The following is a 21,546-nucleotide window of genomic DNA, read 5'->3' as shown; positions in this document are numbered from 1 at the left end:
TTTGTTTTCGTACATATTTTGCAGATGGTCCCGAGTTACTCGCGTCATAGCATGTTTAGGCCTACATGTAGGCCTATATCGACGTTGTCAACGTCTGAGCCATACCTTACAGTGTATGTCAATGTTACTTTCTTCGCGAGCGAGCGAAGCGAGCGAGCGCTTGAGAAAATTATGTATACATTTTCCTACAAGATGAAATACTGTTCAGCTCTGTTACCTGTCTGAAGGCCGGCGTACAAACGTCATGCAATATGCCAAAATTGATACAATCACATTTCTGCTTCCTCCATTTTCCCCCTCAAAATTCAGGGGGGATGATTGTACAGGCCATCCCCCCCTCCTCCATTTCAGGGGGGAATATATCCCCCCCCATCCCCCCCATCCCCCCGGGATTTACGCCCATGGTTTTAAGGGGTTTTCAATTCAGATTATTGCGTGGAGTAGTGTACAGAAATCATCACTTATATAGTTTAAGTTTGTAAATGATAATTTATGTTCATTTTGTCACATGGAGGAAGATGGGTAGGCCTATAAACATTTGTTAATTTTCTGGGAAGGTTTGGGAAAAGTGTAGTACTTTTTTTGATTATGTTAATTTGCAACAGTTGAGTTTGGAAGAGACTCTTTTTGGTATTAATTTGCCAAATAATGGAAAAGCTCAGTTAGTTAATCACGTTATAATTTTGACGAAGAAATTACTTTTTAGGAAGAAAAAATATAACACCGCCACGGAGTATTTGATTGAAAATTCTGTAGAACAAGAAAAGTTAGAAGGTTTGGGAAAAGTGTAACTGAGTTGGGAAGAGATTCTTTTTTGTATTGATTTGCCAGATAAAGGAAACGCTCAGTTAGTTAATCACGTTATGATTTTGATGAAGAAATTACTTTTTTAGGAAGGAAAAATAACACACCACCAACGGAATATTTCAGTGGCGGATCCGGGGGGGGGGGGTGCACCGGGCAGGCGCCCCTCTTTATTCGTTGTTCAAACAAAAGAAATAAAACGAAAAAAATGAGACGAAACCCGGAAGTAGCACTCAAGATTTTTTTTTGTTTGTGTCCCCCCCCCCCCCCCCCCCATTACGGAATTCCTGGATCCGCCCCTGGTATTTGATTAAAACTTCAGAACAAGATAAGTTAGAGAAGAAAAGTTAGCAATTATACTACGCAATACGCTTGGACCAATATATTTGGAAAAGTGGGAATTGTTTTGGCCTAGTGTAAGGCCTATAATAATTACACATCCACCAGGAAATGCCTTTCGACGCACTCGAACTGAAATATGTGTATATGTATGTCAGTAGTGTACATACATGTTTTTAGTTGTCCCTGAGGATACATTTAGGTGGGAGGGAGTTTTGAGGGGGTATTTTCGTAGGGTGGTATCTGTTTTTGTTTTGTTTTTGTCCTTAATAGGAATAAACTTCAATCAATGGATATTGATATTTAAGGCCAGATAGAATGAACATGATGATATATAGGCTCTGTTATTGATATAGATATAACATTTTGTGCAGTACCGGCACTGAACGAATATCATTAAAAAGAGATTGTGTGTCATGAAAAAAAAAAGTAGTAGGGGCCTAAGAAAAAGGATATTGCTGCATGATATGGTTTTGTGTTTTATGCTTGGTGAAAAAAAAAAAATGCCTCAGAATGTATTGGATTATGCAATTTATGTTAACATGTATATTGTGATACATTTGTTTTGCACGATTTGATTCCATTGATGAAGAATAGAATATTCTTTAAAACCATCAAACAAAACAAAACAAAAACAACAACAACAACAACAAAAACATCGATGTCGATGACCCGGAACCGCAGCGGGCGTACGGTGTGGTACGTACATGGTGTGGTGATCGTATTACGTATAATAATCATGTCAATGGTATTTTCAGCGGAGCATAACTAGCAGAGCGAGGCGCGAGCGCGAGCGCGAGCATACGGTGCAACGGTGGCGTGGGTGCAGCTACGCAGGCGAAGCGAAGACGTACAGGCATGGGGTTGCTCACAATATTGAAGAAGATGAAGCAAAAGGAGAAGGAGATGCGTATACTTATGTTGTATCCTTTGAAAACCTCTGTTGTGTAAGATATTACTTCTCCACTAGCATTGCATTGATTATCAGCTTCACTCCATTCGATAATTCGAACTCCATGCAGACCGCAGCAGCAACATTTCTAGGTCCATATTATAGTCCCATATGTAGGATTCCATGTTGTAAGACTGAGTTCCGATATTTTCACGTAAATCGTACATTCGTAGATCTAACGAGTTAGGGTCATAGCCCATAGCCTAGCGGGTTAACCGCACCAGCGACCCCAATTCCAACACATATAGTAAGGGGTCGTTCACAATTATCAAAATTTTCACAAATGTACAAACCATACACTTTTCAAGACCCCCCCCCCCCCATTAAAGTGTACAAAGAAAAATTTTGATATTTTTTTTTTTCGCATTATTTTCACTGACACACTGTGTTCAGTTCTTGCTTGCGGTTGGTCTGCCTTTTTTTCAGTTTGTGTCTAACAAGTTAATACAAATAGTTCACGGTTTTCGAAATTGGAAACCGTACGCCAGGTGTTGACCCCCTCCCCTCTCGCAGAGACTCCAACTCTCCTGTTTTCGACGGGAGATCTCCCGCCGAAAACCCATTTTTTCAAAATCTCCCGTTCTCCCGCTTGAGATTTAATTTCTCCCGCCCTGGCTCAGTGTCTCCCGTTTAAAAGGATTTCTTACTTATTGCTATCGTGTGTTGAAAAAATAAGCCTTAGATAGCAAAAGAGAGCATCTAGAACCCTGGGAACTTTGAGCTTCGCACACATCAACTTGGAGTCTCCCGTTTGCTAGGGGTTTCAGGCGGGAGAATCTCCCGATCAGATGGTGCTTTGGGTTGGAGTCTCTGCTCTCGCGCAATGGCTTTCTTGCGTATAAAATCAAAAATACGCGTGGGACGGGGCGCAATACGCTGGAACATTTGAACATGAATACAAATCAAGAAAAATTGGAGGGATACAGGTAAATAACCTGAGAAAAAAGGAGGAAAAAGAATTGAAGAAAATCCTCATTAGTATTGATACTGGTAATTATTGTTAACAAGTATAACACATATTTGCCTATTCACTGGATTTACATGCTTTTCATTGGAAAAACGGGCGGTCGTCTATTAAAATGATGAGCTTGCGCCGGTGTTCAGTGAAAAATGTCACTTGTGTTTGTCGCCGAGAATTCCGCGCGTACGGTACGAGTCAACAATCTGAGCCCGGGATATGAATCTGCGGTATTTTCTGCCTCAAGTGGAATGAAATAACTTAAGGTGAATATGAGGAATATTTTCTAGTAAGATACAAGGTATTCATTCAAAAAGTCGTCGATGAGTGGTACGTCCAACTAGTGCCCCGAGCCGATGTTAATCTAAGGTCTACTCGTTATATTTTTCTTCTTCTTCTATGTTACTGTCCAACACCCCTAAGAAGGGGCCAACCGGACAGGGGGTGCGCTGGTGTTTATTGCGCGGAGAGAGAAGTTTAGAAACTAGTTGCTTCGCTCTTGGATGTAATGGAGCTTTGCTGCTTTGATTCATGAACATTGTGATGAAGGAGTCTGTGTGATCAAGGTGATGCCGGTTACTGTTGGTGGGAGTGCATTCCAATCCGAAATAGTTCTTTCGATTGACAAGACGCTTCCCTTAAGATTATAATTGTTTAATAATACAGACACGATCTCCATATTCATAATGCAAAAGATGTAATCAACGTTTTATGAATATGATGCTTGGTGAATGACTCTAGAAACTACTCTCGTTTCTCTAAATTGACTGCAAGATCGGTCTGTATCTGATCGTCGGGGCGGGGATAGATGTGTAGGTCAATGTTCCACAGAGACTGCGCATCTGGCTTCAAGAGCCGATAAGTAAAACAATAATAAAAGACTCCTCCGGACAGACAGATTTTTCTGTTTACTCTCTAAACATTGCATTAAAACCAGTCATGTGAAGACCCAATAATAAAAATTGGCAATAGATTTAGACATAAATTACACATCTAGGTCTAAGATCCAGCCGGATCATCCATAGGGTGTCTTAACCCCGGGGTGCTCCTTTTTCTCTTCATACATAATTTTTGACTGCGATGAATGTAAGTTGCATGTTGGTGCAGCTGTAACCAGCTATGTGCACATGTGTGTGGCCGGATGGTAAAGACACATGCATGGGGCTCTATACACTGCCTTGTTCGTTTGTCTGTTGTCAATAATAGATTACCGGTATCACTCACAAAATTAATGAACAAATTCTTAATAATATCTTTAGGACAAGATCATTATGGTAAGTGGAGGCTAATTAGTTGGTTCTTTTTATAGTAATGTGGATCATGTTCCAGATACAACTTGTGTTTCATTACTTTATTTGCTATATTTTTGGCAGAATTATTCTCTTTCTGAGTGCTTCCACTTATTTCATGGAGGCAGAGTAACCAAGTTCATTGGTAGAGCAGTAACGAGAGCATTACCAATGCACTGTCGATGATTGCTTTTTAGTGAAAGACTCGACAATGAGTATTAATTCCATTGTCATGTTATCAATATCAGCATGTAGAGATTGCAAGGGTAACAGTACTAACACAGAGTTGGCATGTCAAAGAAAAGGAAAACCCTATGAAACAGATGTCTAACCTTTGTTTATCAATTGATGTGCTGCTGTTGTCAGAAACCAACTGAGATATTTTAATGGCCTTGATTATTGCCAGATTGACATTGTTACCGTAATGATGTAGAAATCTGTAGTTTATCTGTAGTAGTTTCCTTTACCAGTGATTGATCACAGGGGTCTAGACAATGCTGGGAAAACAACCATTCTGAAGAAGTTTAATGGAGAGGACATCAACACCATTTCTCCTACCTTGGGTTTCAACATCAAGACATTGGAACACAAAGGGTAAGTAGAGGAAATGTGCAGTCTTAAAAAAGCCATAAAGATTACAAAATTCAGGTGACATCATTTCACTTTTTGCTATCTCAGGTTGTTGCATGTTTTCTCCTATGATTGGACAGATGTCTCAGTATCAAAAAAAAAAAGGCCATTACACGTTTTTGTAAACCCAATACATGCACAAATTTGAAAATAGTATTAGAAGTCATATATTTGCATGACATTAACAGGTTCTATAGACAGAAATTGGCCCATCAGCAATTGAAATAGCTGCTTGTATTATTTATATCATGGCAGAATAGCTGCTACCAGTTACTGTAGTCATAGTGCTGGCTGAATGATGCTTTACATGTACTGTAAGTATTCACAGGAGCATTTATTAAACGGAAATGGAAACACACATACACTTGTACAAAAGACGACACGAGCTCACAGTATGTCCATTGTTTGAGGAACTGAGTCAAGAGAAATGCTTTTAAAAGATCCCAAGTATCACTTATTCAGATTTTTGTGGGGTGAAAGGGACAGTGCATGTAGTTATAGTGATATAGACAACTTGCATGTCATCAACAAGATTTCAACTATTTGCACAAATTTTTATCATACTGCTGTAACTGTAGGCAACACTTCAAAGTCGTATAATGGCTTTCTCTTGTGTGTTCTTAAATACTAGTATGAATCTTTTGACTATTAATATGTAATGTAATAAAGCAACAAAAAATTACAAATTTCTGTGTGTGTTTGTGTTCTTTGAAAAGATTCAAACTGAATATCTGGGATGTTGGCGGTCAGAAGTCCCTACGCTCGTACTGGAGGAACTATTTTGAGAGCACAGATGGTCTGGTGTGGGTTGTCGACAGTGCAGATAGGAGGAGACTTCTTGATTGCAAACAGGAACTCCACTCACTACTTCTAGAAGAGGTGTGCTATTAAACAGGCTACCAGCTGTGATGCAGTGCCTAATGGCTGATGTTCACATTGTTTTCTAGTCTGCTCATACTGTGAAAGTTTTTATTTTCATGAGAACACAAATATCATGAATCACTGTTGGGCTGTGAAGTTAACACAAAGAAAAATCTCGACCTAATCGTGATCGCATTAGATTAGCGGTGCGATAATATCAACATGCTCATTTCGTAGCATCTGGCATCTTCTGAGCTGGGGCGAAACCATGGCCGTGGTTGGCATGAGACATGCATGCTAGTATGTCTTATGTTACATGCATCCCTCCTTGTTGACAAACCTGAAGCATTAAAGAGAGTGCAATGATCTTAGTTGCTGGGTATGCATTCTGTGTGTATTTGTAAATGTGGCTGTGATAGCCTCATTGACAAAGGGCAGGAACAACATCTTGGGAAAATGCCTTCAACCTCCTCATTCTTGAAAATATCTGTCCACAAAAGTAACAGCTTTTACAGTTCATATCCATCTTGCAGGATGATAACGATAGTAATTGACTTCATATAAAATTGCTGCTATTCCAAAAAAAAAAAAAGAAGAAGAAGAAGAAGAAGAAGAAGAAGAATTATCCTCTGGGACTGCTTTTTCCAGTGTGGATAAAATTGAATGGATGATATATGTTGTCAGAGCAGTCCCTGTAGCTGTGTTCCTTGTTTTCTGTGCAACCTAGTTTAACTGTACATCTCTAATTTAAAAAAGAAAATTAAGTGCATTACTCAAAAATTATTTTACAATGTTGTTTTACAGAGGTTAGCTGGTGCCACCCTAATAGTCTTTGCCAACAAACAAGATTTACCAGGAGCCCTGTCAGCAGATGAGATTAGACAGGTGAGTAGCACTACTGCCTGACATATACGAGCAAATTACATTGTGTTATGAAATATGGACTATTTTGCAATGTGAATGTGTATTTCAAATGTACATGTCTCTAATTATATCTGCCAACTTGTTTAGAAAAAGACTTGTGGAGATCAACCTATTTGCCAGTACAATTACAAAAACGTCTTCGTGAATATCATAAGGGCTGTAAGTCATGCCAAATCTGTTACTCATGGGTGATATGCTTTGTGACTTGTTGAACGGAGGGAAATTGGTTTACTAGACAAAAAGCAGATGCACACTGCATTTTGACAGGTCTCGGAGCACCTGGCATCATGACTTTCAGCGGAATGGTTTGGAGTCGCACTCAACATTTTAGTAGCAACTCGTCATTGTATTTGATGCCACCCTGTTTTTTCTGGTCTACCATGCCATGTATATATTGTGCTCTGTTGTTTATGGTAAGTGTCACAGACAAGTAAGTGTTACAGGCGTGTTTCCATTCAGCGTTATTTGTTTAAACCTATATGATATACATGTTATGTTAGCAAATTTAACATCACATGGAAATATGTCCACATTACCCTTTTGTGATTCTATGTATTCAGTTTTTGTATTGCCAAACCAGGAAAAAAAAAGTTTAGAAACTATTTGCAACATTTAGTCAGCACTAACAATTTTCCCTTTTGGATATGATGAACTTAAGATAGTGCAATTGCAGACTGTGCAGAAATCTTCAGCATACAGTGCACTCCCGTTATAACGAACACGGTTATAACGAAATTCTGGTTACGACGCAGTTAAGATTCAGACCGCAACTTTATCATTTATTTGTTTGGTTATAACGAAATTTTGATATAACGAAAGAAAATTGCCGGTCCCGAGGACTTTGTTATAACGGGAGTCCACTGTTCATAGCATAATTGGTCTTCTGATAAGATAACACCTGTAACGACCCCATAATTTATACCCCATTTATACACAAATCTGGGCACAGGAGCACTCCCACTTTCCGTGTTTGATTTGTTCACACTGAGTCACCACACGCCAAGACCACACACAAAGTGATTGAGAGGGCTATAATTGACATGGTGACTTTTGCGCATGTAGGAACTTCTAAAGTAATAAACTGTATGTACAAAGGTCAGTGCGCTGCATACCACTTCTGGAATGCTTTAAACGTTGGTGACCATTTATACAGAGTTTTAATAGGGTGTGTCAGGAGCGCTCCTTAGCCTGGCCTTGAGAGGGGCATAACTTCAGAGCACTTCAGGGTCACTTTAATAGTACATGATGTAGAGGTTAGTTTGCATCAGAAGCACTCCTGGAGAGCTCTTATGCCCTGTGTAATCAATTCTCAGTATCGCCAATGCACAGAAAACTTCCGCGCATGCTAGAAAGCCCTATCACAGATGCACTGTGGAATTTCTCAGTGCCATTGTCGCTTCTGGTTGTCCTGCGCGTGTCTTAGTTCCCATGCAATTCAATGCAATTTTTGCCTGCTTTTCTTTTGTTGTTGCTTTTTTCTTCTAACTAAAAAAGAGTTTAAAATTTCAAAATTGTACTGATTTTCAGTCACTAGAGTCATGGTTCACTACTGCAAGGCTTCAATGTGCTGGTCACATGATAGAAAGCAAAGTAATCTTCAACGAAAAATACCCCAGGATATAGAGGGAACGTGACCTGAGTGCATATGCAGCCAAAACCAGGGCAAGTTTGTCCCCTGAGCTATCCCATAATGCATCTAAAACGCTGCTCTGCGCACGGCACCTAGGTATTGGCGATACCAAGAATTTCAGCACATCAATTCATTCATGGAGTGCATGGTAACATGTGCTATTTGTTTTGTCACCCTCCAGGCTTTGGAGCTAGACCAAATCAAAACACATCACTGGCTGATCCTTGGTTGCAGCGCTGTGACAGGAGAAAACCTGCTCTATGGTGTCAACTGGCTAATAGATGACATTGCCTCCAGACTCTTTACCATGGACTGACAGGAGTGGACATTGACGTATGTCTATTTTGATATTTTTGCTCAGACCCTACACCCCCTCGTCGAGCATCACGAGTGTAAATGCTGCATGTACTCCCTGCCTTGGCATGTCTTTTTTATCCATATTTGGTGACTTCCCTCCTCTCCCTGACTTTTGTGCCAATGAACTGTGTGCTAGGTCTGTGGCAGAATTCTTTGCTTGCATATCACCTATGTGTAAATAGGAGAGAGCTGTGAAGTCCCCAAACTTGTGCATGTTTAAACCACTGGCTGATAAATAACAGATTATAAACTTTGAGGAATATTAGACAAATTACTTGGTTGGGACCTTGTATTTGTCAGTGCATCATCTGCCATGTCTTACCATTGACACTGAAGAAGCTATGTCAGTCGTATGACTGTTATAGAAGCTACCTGTACTCTCTGGTTTGTATTGCATGAAAAGCAGAGAAGATGGAGAGACACTTGCAAAGAGCCTATTCAAAATAACTGAAAATGTTTTGAAGTGTATGAATTTGTCAATGTGTGGACTTTGGAGCTTCATCTCTTGAACACCATGTTCTGTGGTTAGAGTGTTCATAGAGCAAAGAAGAGTCTTAGCTCTATTTCATTTGCCAGATAAATTTGTCACAAAAAAATGTTTCAGGTGTATTAACCAGATTCCCAGTAATTGCTCTTTGTCCTTATTAAATGGAAGCATTCAAAAAGTTCAGTCTGCCAACAGCTTAAGGTACATAACTATTTTGCTCATGTATTGATAAGTAAATATTAAAGGTGCCACACTAAGTTGTTCTGTGCGCGCCCGTTGGCATCCATAGAAATGCAAGAAGAGGGAAACCCAGGAGGACTTACTGAGGATGGCCACAGGTCCTCGGGTGACACAAGGCAGTCACTCATATAATGAAAGACAAAGGCTGCTAGAAAGAACTTAATCATCAATCTTAGGAGTTTTACCTGACTTGATCAATTGATTGATATCAAAGCTATGACCCTTTAGTATTGCCCTTTGTAAGTATTGATCGATCTTGACTGTCACAAATATTGACAGTGCATATTATGGTGTACATTGCCTTATTACCTAATGTATGACCAAGACATGACAGGAAACTTATATCCTCAGCCAAAGTTAAGTGATATTTCTATCATTTGCAACAAAATTATATTACCAAACATAGTTGTGGCTGAAAAGGGCACCATTTGGCCAAGATTTGCTGACCTTTGACCTGAACTTGTGACTTTCATTTTTATTGTTTCATTCAAATATGTGTATATTGGACATGAGTATGTTGTAGCTGAAGTTAATGTTTCTGAATGTCATTTTTAGCAAAGGCAAGGGGCTTTTGACCATTGATCTAGAGAGGTTTAGCCAGGCAGCATCTAGTCAGGATACCTTTGGGTCATGTTGCATGCATGGGCAAAGCATCATGAACATCCCTCAGTGTCTATATTTTAAAGGGGCATAGTCCCTGTAGTGTAGAGGGCGCTGTTGATGATACTGCCGATCACCGTTAGCATTGATACGAAGATTACCGAAGTTGAGCTGTCATCAAGAGTAAAGTGCGTAGCTGTTTCTAAGTAACGTTGCCTTTGTTGTCTTCTCCGCACATTGCGCAGTCTGTAGTAATGGCAGGGTGCGTGCATATGTGCTTGTTATTATGACATCACAAAAGAAGTTTGCTAAAGCTGTCATTCCCCTCAGCCGAATCATGAGCCGAACTGTGATCCAACCACTGACTACAGTGAATCGGACTTCTTCGGACTCGGGGGAAGTGGGCCAAAGCATAAGCGCCAAAGAGGAGTCGATAGTGTGTGCTTTTGACTAAAACACTGGGACCATGCACCTTTAAGAGGATGATAATGAGACTTTGGGTAGATGGACAACCCGAAAAAAAAAAAACCACCATATATATATATATATATATATTTACATATCTACATATTTAAAAGATGTTCAATATGCTGTAGAGGGTTTCAAGATTTCACTGCATGGAAAAAGTAGAAGAAGACATTCACACCGATTGCATAGATTAGGATTTATTAGAGAAGGGGGAAATCATCTTCCAATTCAAACAAAATATACAAATGTATGGCCAAATATTATGTTTTTATCATACATAAAATATATAATTTACTATGATATCACATATATACACACAGCAGAAGTGCACATTCCACTACTAGTTTTGTATATGAATACAATTACTATATTAGATTACACTTACATTGTATAAAAGGCACACGTTGTGTAAGTGTAACATTTCAGGAAATATCAAAATAACAAAGTAAAGATAGTGCCATAAAAAAAAAGAAACCCTGCATAGTGTTGCATAGGATATTTAGAATGTCATAAGCTTTGGCATCAGAAAATATAGCATTTTGATAAAGATAAGGGATGGGTTTTGCTTATTTTTCCAACTTTAGAGTTGATATACTTTATAATGAATATCTTGAAAATGTCGAAAGACATTATTTTCTAAGAAATATTAAAATACTTGTCACTTCACGCTGCAGAAGTTGTATCAGCAAGCAATGTCACGGGTGTGAAAAAACAAGATTGCAACCTTGAAGACTTCTGTTATTTTTTTTTTCTAAGATTGTTATCTGGTAAGTTTTACGGTAAAGGGTGTAACTTTCAATTTTTAGCCTTTTGGCCCACCCTGAACACATAGATTTACAGATCTCAAAGATTTTTTCCCATGTGAGTCACCTTATGAGTAGCCACCTTGGGTAGCATAATCAGGTCCAGGTATTGATGCGTTTTGTTTTGACAGTCACATATGTACCCTAAAAATGACTATTTTGTTGCATTGAAATTCATATAACATTTTTGAAATGTTAATAATTTTCTACAGCAACTGCAGAGATCTAATTTTTTATGTTAAAAGCATAGTTGTATGGTCAATTGAAATGACCAAATTAGTTTGGTTTGTATCTGGCCCTTTATTTTAGAATACTATGACTTCAAATTTGAGGTTTCGGAGGCTTCATTTTCCGTTAACAATTGTTTACAAACTTTGATGGACAGTAATGATCAGTGGATGTGTTTTGGTTACTTTCTTTTATGCTGAAAATAGTAAGGTACAGCTAAACTTTCGACTTACATCAAAGTTTACTTGATTCTAGGGCTATTTGAAATTTTGTGATAATTTTATTCCATCAAGTGAAATTTCCGTTAGCAGTTTTGAAGCCTCCGAAACAAAGTGTTTAGTCAAATAATATGAATATAGATAAGAGAAGCGACATAATCTATATGTCAAAATGTAGGATATGGGGCCCTAACCTAATAGACCAAAAATAGTTAAGATCCGCCAAACTCTCTGAAAATAGGAGACAATACAAATTTTCCGTTAACACGTGAAGCCTCCGAGACGCATTGAAGCCTCCGAAACAGCAAAAACATCTAATTTGACATTTCTGATAAATTCTTTGAGTGTCTGCCCCAAATTATGCCATGAAATCATCAACAGACATAGACAGACAACAAAAATAATAAAAACATTATGATACTGCAATAATTTTTTGAGCTAATACACTTTATAGAGAAAAAGTGGTTTCGGAGGCTTCAAAAGGATGTTAACACTGCATTTTTGTGATTTTCTCTGGACAAAATCAAATTAGATTTATTGTTCACCCACCCAATGATCGCTTATGACATATCTAAAGATATTTAATCACACTCAGTTTTCTGGCTGCTTTGTTTACTCACCAATATAGATTTACTATATGATTTACCTATTTTTCTTAAACAGTGCAGACGTGTCCCACATAACTCACCTTTTCATTCAGCAATGAAATATTAGCAGATGAGGATGTTGCCCCACAAATATGTTTAAACAGTGTATATCAACCAAAAAAGACACAATTTACCCATCACTTTCTACATAACATACATGATTTTCATAAAAACGTAAGGCATACCAAATTAATTTTCCAGATGTTTCGGAGGCTTCATTTTATGTTAACAGCATGTTATGGAATGTTCTGATTACAATTTTGTAATTCTAAGTCTATCAAATAACTGTTTGGACTGAATGAGACTTAATGATTCCTCAAGCAAGGTGTAGATAGTTGTTTAAATGTATGAAAAGCATTTATTTTGTAGGTTTCCTTTTGAAACAATGAAACAGGCTAGATATTGTGAGTAATGAAAGTGACTTCCAGCTTGCGTGCATGCCCACATCATGCAACAGTAGTGCAACAAAGCAAGTAGTTGTGGATACATCAATGTTCTTAAGTTGGATAACTCATTTTTACTCTTGAGAGAAGTTGAAGTGTTGTGACCATATTTGTATCACTCTTTTGACTGGTTAGACTTTGATAATGAAGACCAAACAATTACTTGATTATTTAGTGTTAAATACACTTTTTTTTTTAAAGAACTGAACACTATTCCTGAAGATTCAAGGACTTTAATAGATGGTTATTCAAGAGGGAAGCATACACTTAACTAAGAAATATATTACTTTTGAATTTAAGGTTGTATCTTTTATTCATGATCCAGAGCAAATGGTGGAAAATGCTTTTTGGATTTTTACACTTTCGACTCACTATCATCTGAGTGTAATAGTTTCGAAACACAATCTTTTACATGTCCATTTATAACCCATTGACAAATCCATTCCATTGTTACTCACATGGCATTTGTTTTTGCCATACTAAAATCTTGACTTTTTCATTTTTCCATTTCTTAAGAAGTTCTTTGGCTTTCATTTCCAATACTTATTTGGAGGAAAATAATTAATCAATAAATTTGTGATTGGATTTGAAAATAGCTAACATCTTGCAGATTATCATTTCTGTGGTGTGACTTGGATCACAGGGTACTGTTTTGGAGTTTTGACATTTGATTACTTCATTCAGACAGGTTTTCATATCAATCTGTATGTCAGATCTGATGCATGTAAGGTGCAACACAATCTTGATACTATACCCTGATTGATTTTCCATACTTTATCATGCTAGCAGTGACCACTTGATTATTTTTGATTAAACAAAATGTAACTTGTGTTACGAAACATCTCTTCGCATACATGTGTGAGACTCTATGACATGTTTGCGGATGTAGTTCTCAGTGCAGTAAATGGACAGTAATGGTTGGGATAGGATTGTTTATAAATGACATATAGACCTCTACTTATAAATAGCCTGTTGCCATGGGATACATGTAGTTTACATGGGTGGGTGACTGGAGAAGTTATGTTCATGAAGAACAATATTGACATGATTGAAATCTTTATAATCTGTTTAGTCCTGGCTTTTCTGGAAAAAGTTACAAGCCCCTAACTATTTTGAAATTCAAAGGGTTAAAACTGTAGTCTGTGGGTTTATATACTATTTAAAACAAAGTTGTGGGTTTCTAAAAAACTTAGATATTTTTAAACACATTTGCTGCTTTTTAATTTTTTGCTAAAAAGGTTGTCATTTTTAGAAACAGTAAAAGATCTGTTAGCAATTTCTCAATGCGTACCTTCAAAAACAGGCCTCCTAGCTGTCACAGGAGTCACACTAACTGGCATTTTATAAAATAACTATAAAAAAAGAAGCCTTTGAAGAATTAAAAAATAAAAATAAAAATAAAATGATATGAAACAGGGGTGACTTGTGTACCACAGAAAAAGAAAGTAAAGTTCTAACTATCATATATTACAGGGAACTATACATTTGGTCAACATTTTTTTTTAAAATTCAAATTCGTACACAGTCATGGGTAGGGTATGTACATTTATCTTTTCAACAGGCGATTCAAAAAGATGAATGGGATCTTGACCATTTCAATTTCTATTGAGCTCCATGATAATATCACCAATATATTGATTATTCCAACTCCATTTTGATGATGACAGTTTGATGATGACCCTTACATGGAATGGCTGATCGATGTTTAAGATTGCTGTTCTATGACCATGATCACTGCATTTGATAGCTATAGTAGGGGGTATCAGGCATGGTCATATGCAAAAGAATGTTTATAAGCCTTTTTTCCCCTTTCTATATTTTACAATGCTATGTTGTAATCTAACCGTCATGCCATCACATAGTCTATTTTCTATCCCTTTCTCATCAACAGTTGAAATTGATTTCACATGTGACATATAAAACAATTATGATGGATGGTTTATGTCAATATACATCCCACAAACTGCACTTATACAGCAAGCAAACATAATCTTTGCATTAAGTCTATAGCTACAGTTCTAACTCATTGAAAGTAATTCTTACTGCATTATGATGAAAAGTTTGACAAATGCATACAGCTGTACATGTGTGTAGCCTAATCATGTTCTGCATTGCCAAAGTCATGGATATGCAAATACAGTGTATGTATACAACTGAGCATAAAGATTTAAAATATTTTTCTTTGTCTCTTAACATATATGTTGGAAAGTCTTTTTTCTGCATACAAATAAATACTATTTTACATGTTACAACATTGTTAGTTATTTGGAAACAATCAGCTGCATTAAAGTACTTCATATCACCTTAAAATGGACCATTTTTGCATGTTAACAGTCATGATGAAGCCTCCAAAACATGCGTTGCTACTAACTTTAAGCCGCAAAAAAAAAAAAAAAAAGATGTTCCTAATCAGTGTACTTTTATTGCTACTGTTGCAATTTCCTTTAGAATCATATTGCCTCATGTAATGTCATAAATTCGAACTGAGCATTGCTCAAAGTGTACACAGTTTGTTATTCACTTTTGTGGAAGCCAATTTCCTTATAATAATGAGTACAATTTGTATGAAGGGTAAACATTATGCACTGCCATAAAATGTACATCTGTATACTGTTATTCACATTTTATTGATGCCTTGTTCTTATTCTAGCATGTAGTGATAGTTGCTTACTGTAGTTTTATTATTTTAAGTGAATACAGGACTAGAACTTTGTGTTACCAGTTTTGAAGCCTCCGAAACACACTAGTTTGTTAACTGAAGCCTCCGAAACTCACAAGTCTGAAAATTTCAACTTTGTCAAAAATAATCAAATTTCTTTGGGATTTGGGTTGATAAATGTTTGTTACCAAGAGATAATTTAGGGCTATGTTTAGAGTGGCTCTTGCTTCTAGAACATTCTTTTAACTTAAAAATAGTTTGTCAGGTACCATTTTTACCTTGGAATTTGAAGTTCACATCCAAATAATTGCAAGAGCGAATATCTGTTGGGGGAAAAGTGTTTTGATATTTCAAATATATGTTCACAGCAAATGAAAAGTTGCATTACCTCCACCATTTATCTTCATTTGGTTGCTGTGGGTGACCAAAACATTCTTGTTGTTTTTACCTAAATTTATCTAAAATTCCATAATAGTCACTTCATTTTTCATATTTAGCCTAAGAATTAAGCTCTGGAATGACAAAATATTGAAAATATAGACATTCCTATATAAAATAAAGGCAAAGATAAACATGGAAACACAACTTTAATTTTTGACCCTTGCCACATCAAAGTTACACCCTTTACTGTAAAACTGACCATCTGGCATTCAATTGTTTTATTTGGCTCATGTATCCAATTTCAGTCAAATTGTTATCAATTTGCCTCATGTCCTGTTTTATTTATCCTGTTCTTGCTTTGATTTTTAATTTGTTTCAGATAGAAAGCAACCATGATTTGTACTGGAGAAATATTTTATTGTACCTTATTGGTGTATAAACAAGTAAAAATATGTGAAATTTCACTCATGAAATTGCTCTTAAAGACATAAGCGTTGATGATGGCTTACTTCAGAACTTGATTGAATTGCAGGAAATTTCTCTGTTCCATATTATTCAACAAATGGTCATAAGATTTTCAAGTGTAAGTGACACCATATTGATTTTTCACTAGAAATGGAAGATTTGATTGCAAACATGATGCTACTCAACATACTTCCCTTCTCAGATCACTGTCACATATATGGAGTAGAGCCCATCGAAGTGCAATACCACTGTATATTGAAGTGGCATCAAACTATAAAATGTAACGTATTAACTTTGCTCAGAATGTCAAGAAGTTTCATCAAAATCAAACATAACACAGTAAAGTTATGGAATCTTCAGGTTTCTTGTTTTCACTGACAGCGACATTAGTTGCAACCATTTATCAGAACTTTCAGTTTTTATGCAATGATATTAAGAACACCACGTTTTTGATCAATGATTTAGCAACTACAACCTCTTCTCCATAAGAGTCATTATGGTTAACTTATTACAGCACAAGAATTAGCTTTGTATCAAACAAATAGAATTTATTGAGGTTTTGTGGGGTGAAAGGAAAACTTGTGAGGGAATTACATCATTATCTCATCTACTTTGCTAATACTGTGCACTCACATTATAACAAACACGGTTATAACGAAATCCTGGTTACAACAAAGTAAAAATTTAGGCTTTAATATTATCAGTTCTATATGTTTTATTGTTTATCTGTTTGGTTACAACAAAATTTTGATGTAATGAAAGAAAACTGCCTTTCCCAAAGACTTTGTTATACCGGGATTCGACTGTACATGTATCACTGCTTTGTGATAACATGTGAAGCATGTAGAGTACGGATGAATCTTATCACTTTCATATTTCATGTATATGATTTGATGACACTTCTACTATGTTTGGTTTGATGTTACTTGTTTGAGTCAACTTGAATGTGAAATGCAATTACACTGTAATATTTTAACACATTTCTGAAGATATTTTGAGGCAATTCATATTTTGCAGTAAAGTTTGAAATATGCAGTTGTCAGTGTAAAAAAAAAAGTAGAGACAGTTAAAAAAAAAATAGAAACTGTAAAATGAAAGTGCATTTTGAAAGATTCTTTGGTAAGATCATGAGTACTTGAATATTATATACACCCTGTGATTCTTTGATCCTGTTTCACATTGTAAATGATGATATAATTGATCATATTTTGCAAAATGTAGCTGAACCATTCTTACGTTACAGTGATGTGACTTCAAGTAATTGCTTACATCACACAATAGGCACAGCCACTACTTTTACTGACTAGCTCAACATGCATACTGATAAAGTATTGACATTTTGAAGAGTGGATGTAATAATGCACAACCTGCATTCTTGATTCCCTCTCCCCTAATAGCTTGGACCAAATGGAGATATAAATTCTCAAATTCAATGATGAACATGATTTGTTGATATATTGCATAAAACCCAAGCTTAGTTCCCTTTGAATAGCATCGTAAAATATCCAATAATGAATTATTCATTCCCTGAATTGCTTTGAACAAGCAAGTGAACTTTTCTTATGCACTATAATTATGGAATAGACAACCATTTTCATAATCAACATGATTACATGGTCTTACATTCAATTATTACACCTAAATTCAGTACAGAATGTATCAGAGGTATATAAGATAGCTCCAAATTAATGAGTTGTCTTCAGTTGGTTAGGTGAATATTTCTTTCCAACAACCTTATAGATATCACAACCACCTTCAGTGAAAGTAAACAAATATTTTGTCATATATTTGAAAGCACAACACTAGAAACAATGGTAAAGTTGTTCAGCTTTCCACCAGCAGGCCATACCACCTATAGATGCTACTGAATTGTAGGGAGTCACTTATATGGAAGTGGCTGAATAGATTATAGTCTGTGTATTGAAGTACATGCATATGTTGAATGGAACGTAAACAGTTTCACACCAAATGCATCCCTTGGGACTTATCCACATAAAGAAACATCTGCATTGTCTGAAACACAAAAGGCACAGTCCAGTGTGTTTTGTATTATTTTAAAGCAACTGAAGGTGAAAAATTTTTAGAAAAATGCCCCATTGTAGGATGTGCACCATGTAAGATAGATCCCTGTCACCTGATGCTACACTGCACTACAGTATTCTACAAACTGCGAAAAACTGAGATGTCCAGACTTCAGGTCAATGTTCAGAGAGTACTTCAGATCAGTACACACATGTATATTATGGCCATGTGATTGCAAGCTACTGATGACCAGTTAAAGATGATAACTTCTTCTTCAAATAGGCATAGCAAATATAATGAATAGTCACACATCAACTCCAACCTAATGTTTCACTTTGGATGTACTCATTGCTGCTTTTCGAGAATTCTTTATGCTTTTAAACACATAACAAAAAGCATTAAGTGTAGTACTGCATTCTTATTAAGCAAACAACATTCTCAAATGTCAATGATGTGGAAATTTTGTAACATGTCATGTCACATGCAGTGAATATTTTCATCTGCAGAACAGGAAGCAGCTCAAAATTCCTGACTTTGTTCTTTGTTCAACTTATCATTGGAGCTTGATCTCAAACCTCAGATGCTGTGCTATATCTGCTCATGAAAGTTCTTGGTTTTGGAATGTACACTGTATGGTGAACCATAATGGAGCAAGCAGCCCATTGATGAGTAATGGACAGCGGCTTTTAATCCTTTCCTACAGACATCAATGCTTTCGTTGGTCCATCAATCCATTAGATATCTGGAAGGAAAGATGTCCTCACATCCAACCATGTACAGTAAATTGATAGTGTTAGAAGGAGCATGTACCGCTCATAGCGTTGAGTTCAATGCAGCATTCTTGCGGGGTGACTTTTGCCTTGGTGATGCTGCCTTGGAAGGACTCTTGGCCCTGCTCACAGGGCTAGGAGTTCTCCTGGCAAGCATCTGTGGGTCCATGGTTTTACTCAGCCACTCCTCCTCATTGATATATGCCTCGTTGAGCTCACTAGTGAAATTGACAGTGGCGTCCAGGGAGCGTATCGCAGCACTGACGTCATCTGCCTTCCTTCCCTGGGCGTCCCACTGCTTCTTGTCGGGCTTGATGGTGTCGCGCAGCTTCTGCAGCCGGTCAGGCGACAGGGAGTCCCGCACCTGGCGAGGCTTCAGGTCCTGGAACTGCTCGGCCACGGGCTTGTACAGGGGGTTGCGCCGGTTCTGGTGCACTCTTTCCATCTGCCGTTTGCGCTCCTCCCGCTCCGCCTGGATCATCTCCTGGTGACCAATCTTAAGCTCACTGCATGACGTGGAGCAAAGAGAAAGGGAGGCAGAAAAGGACAAGGGGGAGGGGGAAGGGGAGTGGGGAATGTGGCGACATTTTGAGGATGAGGAGATGAGAGTGTGTGCAGTCCCAATACATAGGGAGGAATGTGCAGATGAAGGTGGCATGAATGTAGCCAGGAATGCAATATTCACCAGAGTGGGTGTCATGTGAGAAGAGAGGATACATATGAATGTTAAGATTCAGGGAAATGATGACAATGAAGTAAAGATTGTGCAAATGAAAACGTAAGATAGAGACGAAAAAGGGGGAGGCTCAGAGAAGTTGCACGACATTACGTGTACACGTATATAGTTGATTGTTAGGAGTTCCATTGAACGTGCAATAAGCAGAATGAAGGTGTTTGACACAGGTGACAATGATGCAGACAGCACAATGACACAGGACAGCAAATGACAGAATTCAGTATGAGATAGACAGGAGACGGGAGAAACAAAATAATTTATTCATCAATGTGGCAGTATAATACAATCATTTTGAAAAAAAAAACTGTTTGCAAATAAACAGCACAGATACCCAAGTTTCCTGAGGTGTATACGCACATTTAAAGAAAAAATAGATAAATGATATGATACTCAGCGCTGCCATTTTTACCTGCAAATATCGTAGATGTCAAGGAAATTCAGAAGCAAATAAATACATATGCGCATATATGTGAGCTACATTCTTTGCGCACATTCATTGGAGAAAAGACTCCAAAAACAAACTTTCAAGCCCGGTATAGTATTCAGTTGTGAAGGAATTTTCATGCCATCATAACTTCATTGACATCATAACTTCATTGACAAAAATGTCAAATACAAGTCCGTATTAGATATTTAAGTGTTGAGAGTCAAGCCACACATTGCATATTCAGTGTAATATGATATATTCTCCCTCTGTTTCTTTCTTTCATATAGTTTGTACATAGTGTCTAGTCAGCTTTCATCCCCAGCCTGTAATATGTCACATGGTCGCTTCAAGATCGCTCATGGACCGTCTTCTGGCACAGTGGCACCACCATCTACTGGCAAAGCGGATCTTCACCACTCATCAAAATCTTGCTAGAGAGTGTTTATCCCGATCATCTCGTCAAGCTGTTGCCGTGGTATGATCACACTGGGACACCACAGGAGATGAACGCAGAACAGCGGACAGAGAAATAGGAATTTATTTCGTTTTCGCATGCCAAAATACAACTACATGCCAGCTGTACAAGTATAGAAATACATGTATGTAAACAACTGAGGAATACTGTATACTCCGTTTATGTTTAAAAACACTGTTTTCGTATTCCCTCGAGTGTCAACTGATATTTTTAGGAACAACTCGTGAAAATATTGACACCCATGAGAGACTCACAAATCACAAAGTATTCTCTTGTAAAGGGATTAATATTGGTACTTAATGTATTTCTCATTTCATTGCAAGGGTTTGCAATCACAAATTTAACCACTCACAAAATTGTCTTACAAGTCTCAATTCACTAAATATCTTATGGAATACATGGTGTATACAGTATTGCTTTTAACAATATGGGATAGGAAAGTCCCCAACTCAACAGGAAATGTTTTGAGGCTTCATTACCTTTCAAGCTCCCAAATGATTATGGGAATGACTTTATCTTCTTTTTCTTTCTTTTTTTCAAACTCATACCGGGCTAGTCATCAGAGGCAATTTATGTACTATATACAGTTGTGTGGTTTCATAAATAGTTCATCCTGTACGTGCTGCATTTGTGAATGCTTCCATATACCCCAGTGTTACTGTAAGAGCGGAAATTTTAAATTCAATGGAATACTGTATATGTGTTATTTGATTTTAAGTGATCGCAATGTAGT

The 21,546-nt window shown here is 37.2% G+C and overlaps 1 protein-coding gene across 1 annotated transcript; it reads left to right on the top strand.

Annotated features, from left to right (window-relative positions):
- Positions 1-2,001: 2,001 nt before the first annotated feature.
- LOC139741210 (ADP-ribosylation factor-like protein 2) lies at positions 2,002-20,830 on the top strand. The gene is made up of 6 exons (XM_071651802.1): positions 2,002-2,066; positions 4,826-4,936; positions 5,689-5,851; positions 6,638-6,718; positions 8,569-8,720; positions 20,626-20,830. The coding sequence occupies exons 1-5, from the start codon at positions 2,002-2,004 to the stop codon at positions 8,701-8,703; spliced, it is 555 nt and encodes a 184-aa protein (XP_071507903.1). The 3' UTR covers positions 8,704-8,720; positions 20,626-20,830.
- Positions 20,831-21,546: the final 716 nt, after the last annotated feature.

This window comes from Diadema antillarum, unplaced genomic scaffold (assembly GCF_040938485.1).
Source record: "Diadema antillarum isolate AM-2024a unplaced genomic scaffold, OU_Dant_1.0 seq00000910_RagTag, whole genome shotgun sequence".
NCBI classification, from domain to species: Eukaryota; Metazoa; Echinodermata; class Echinoidea; order Diadematoida; family Diadematidae; genus Diadema; species Diadema antillarum.
Note: the sequence above shows the minus strand (reverse complement) of the source record. Positions and strands in the feature narration are given on the sequence as shown.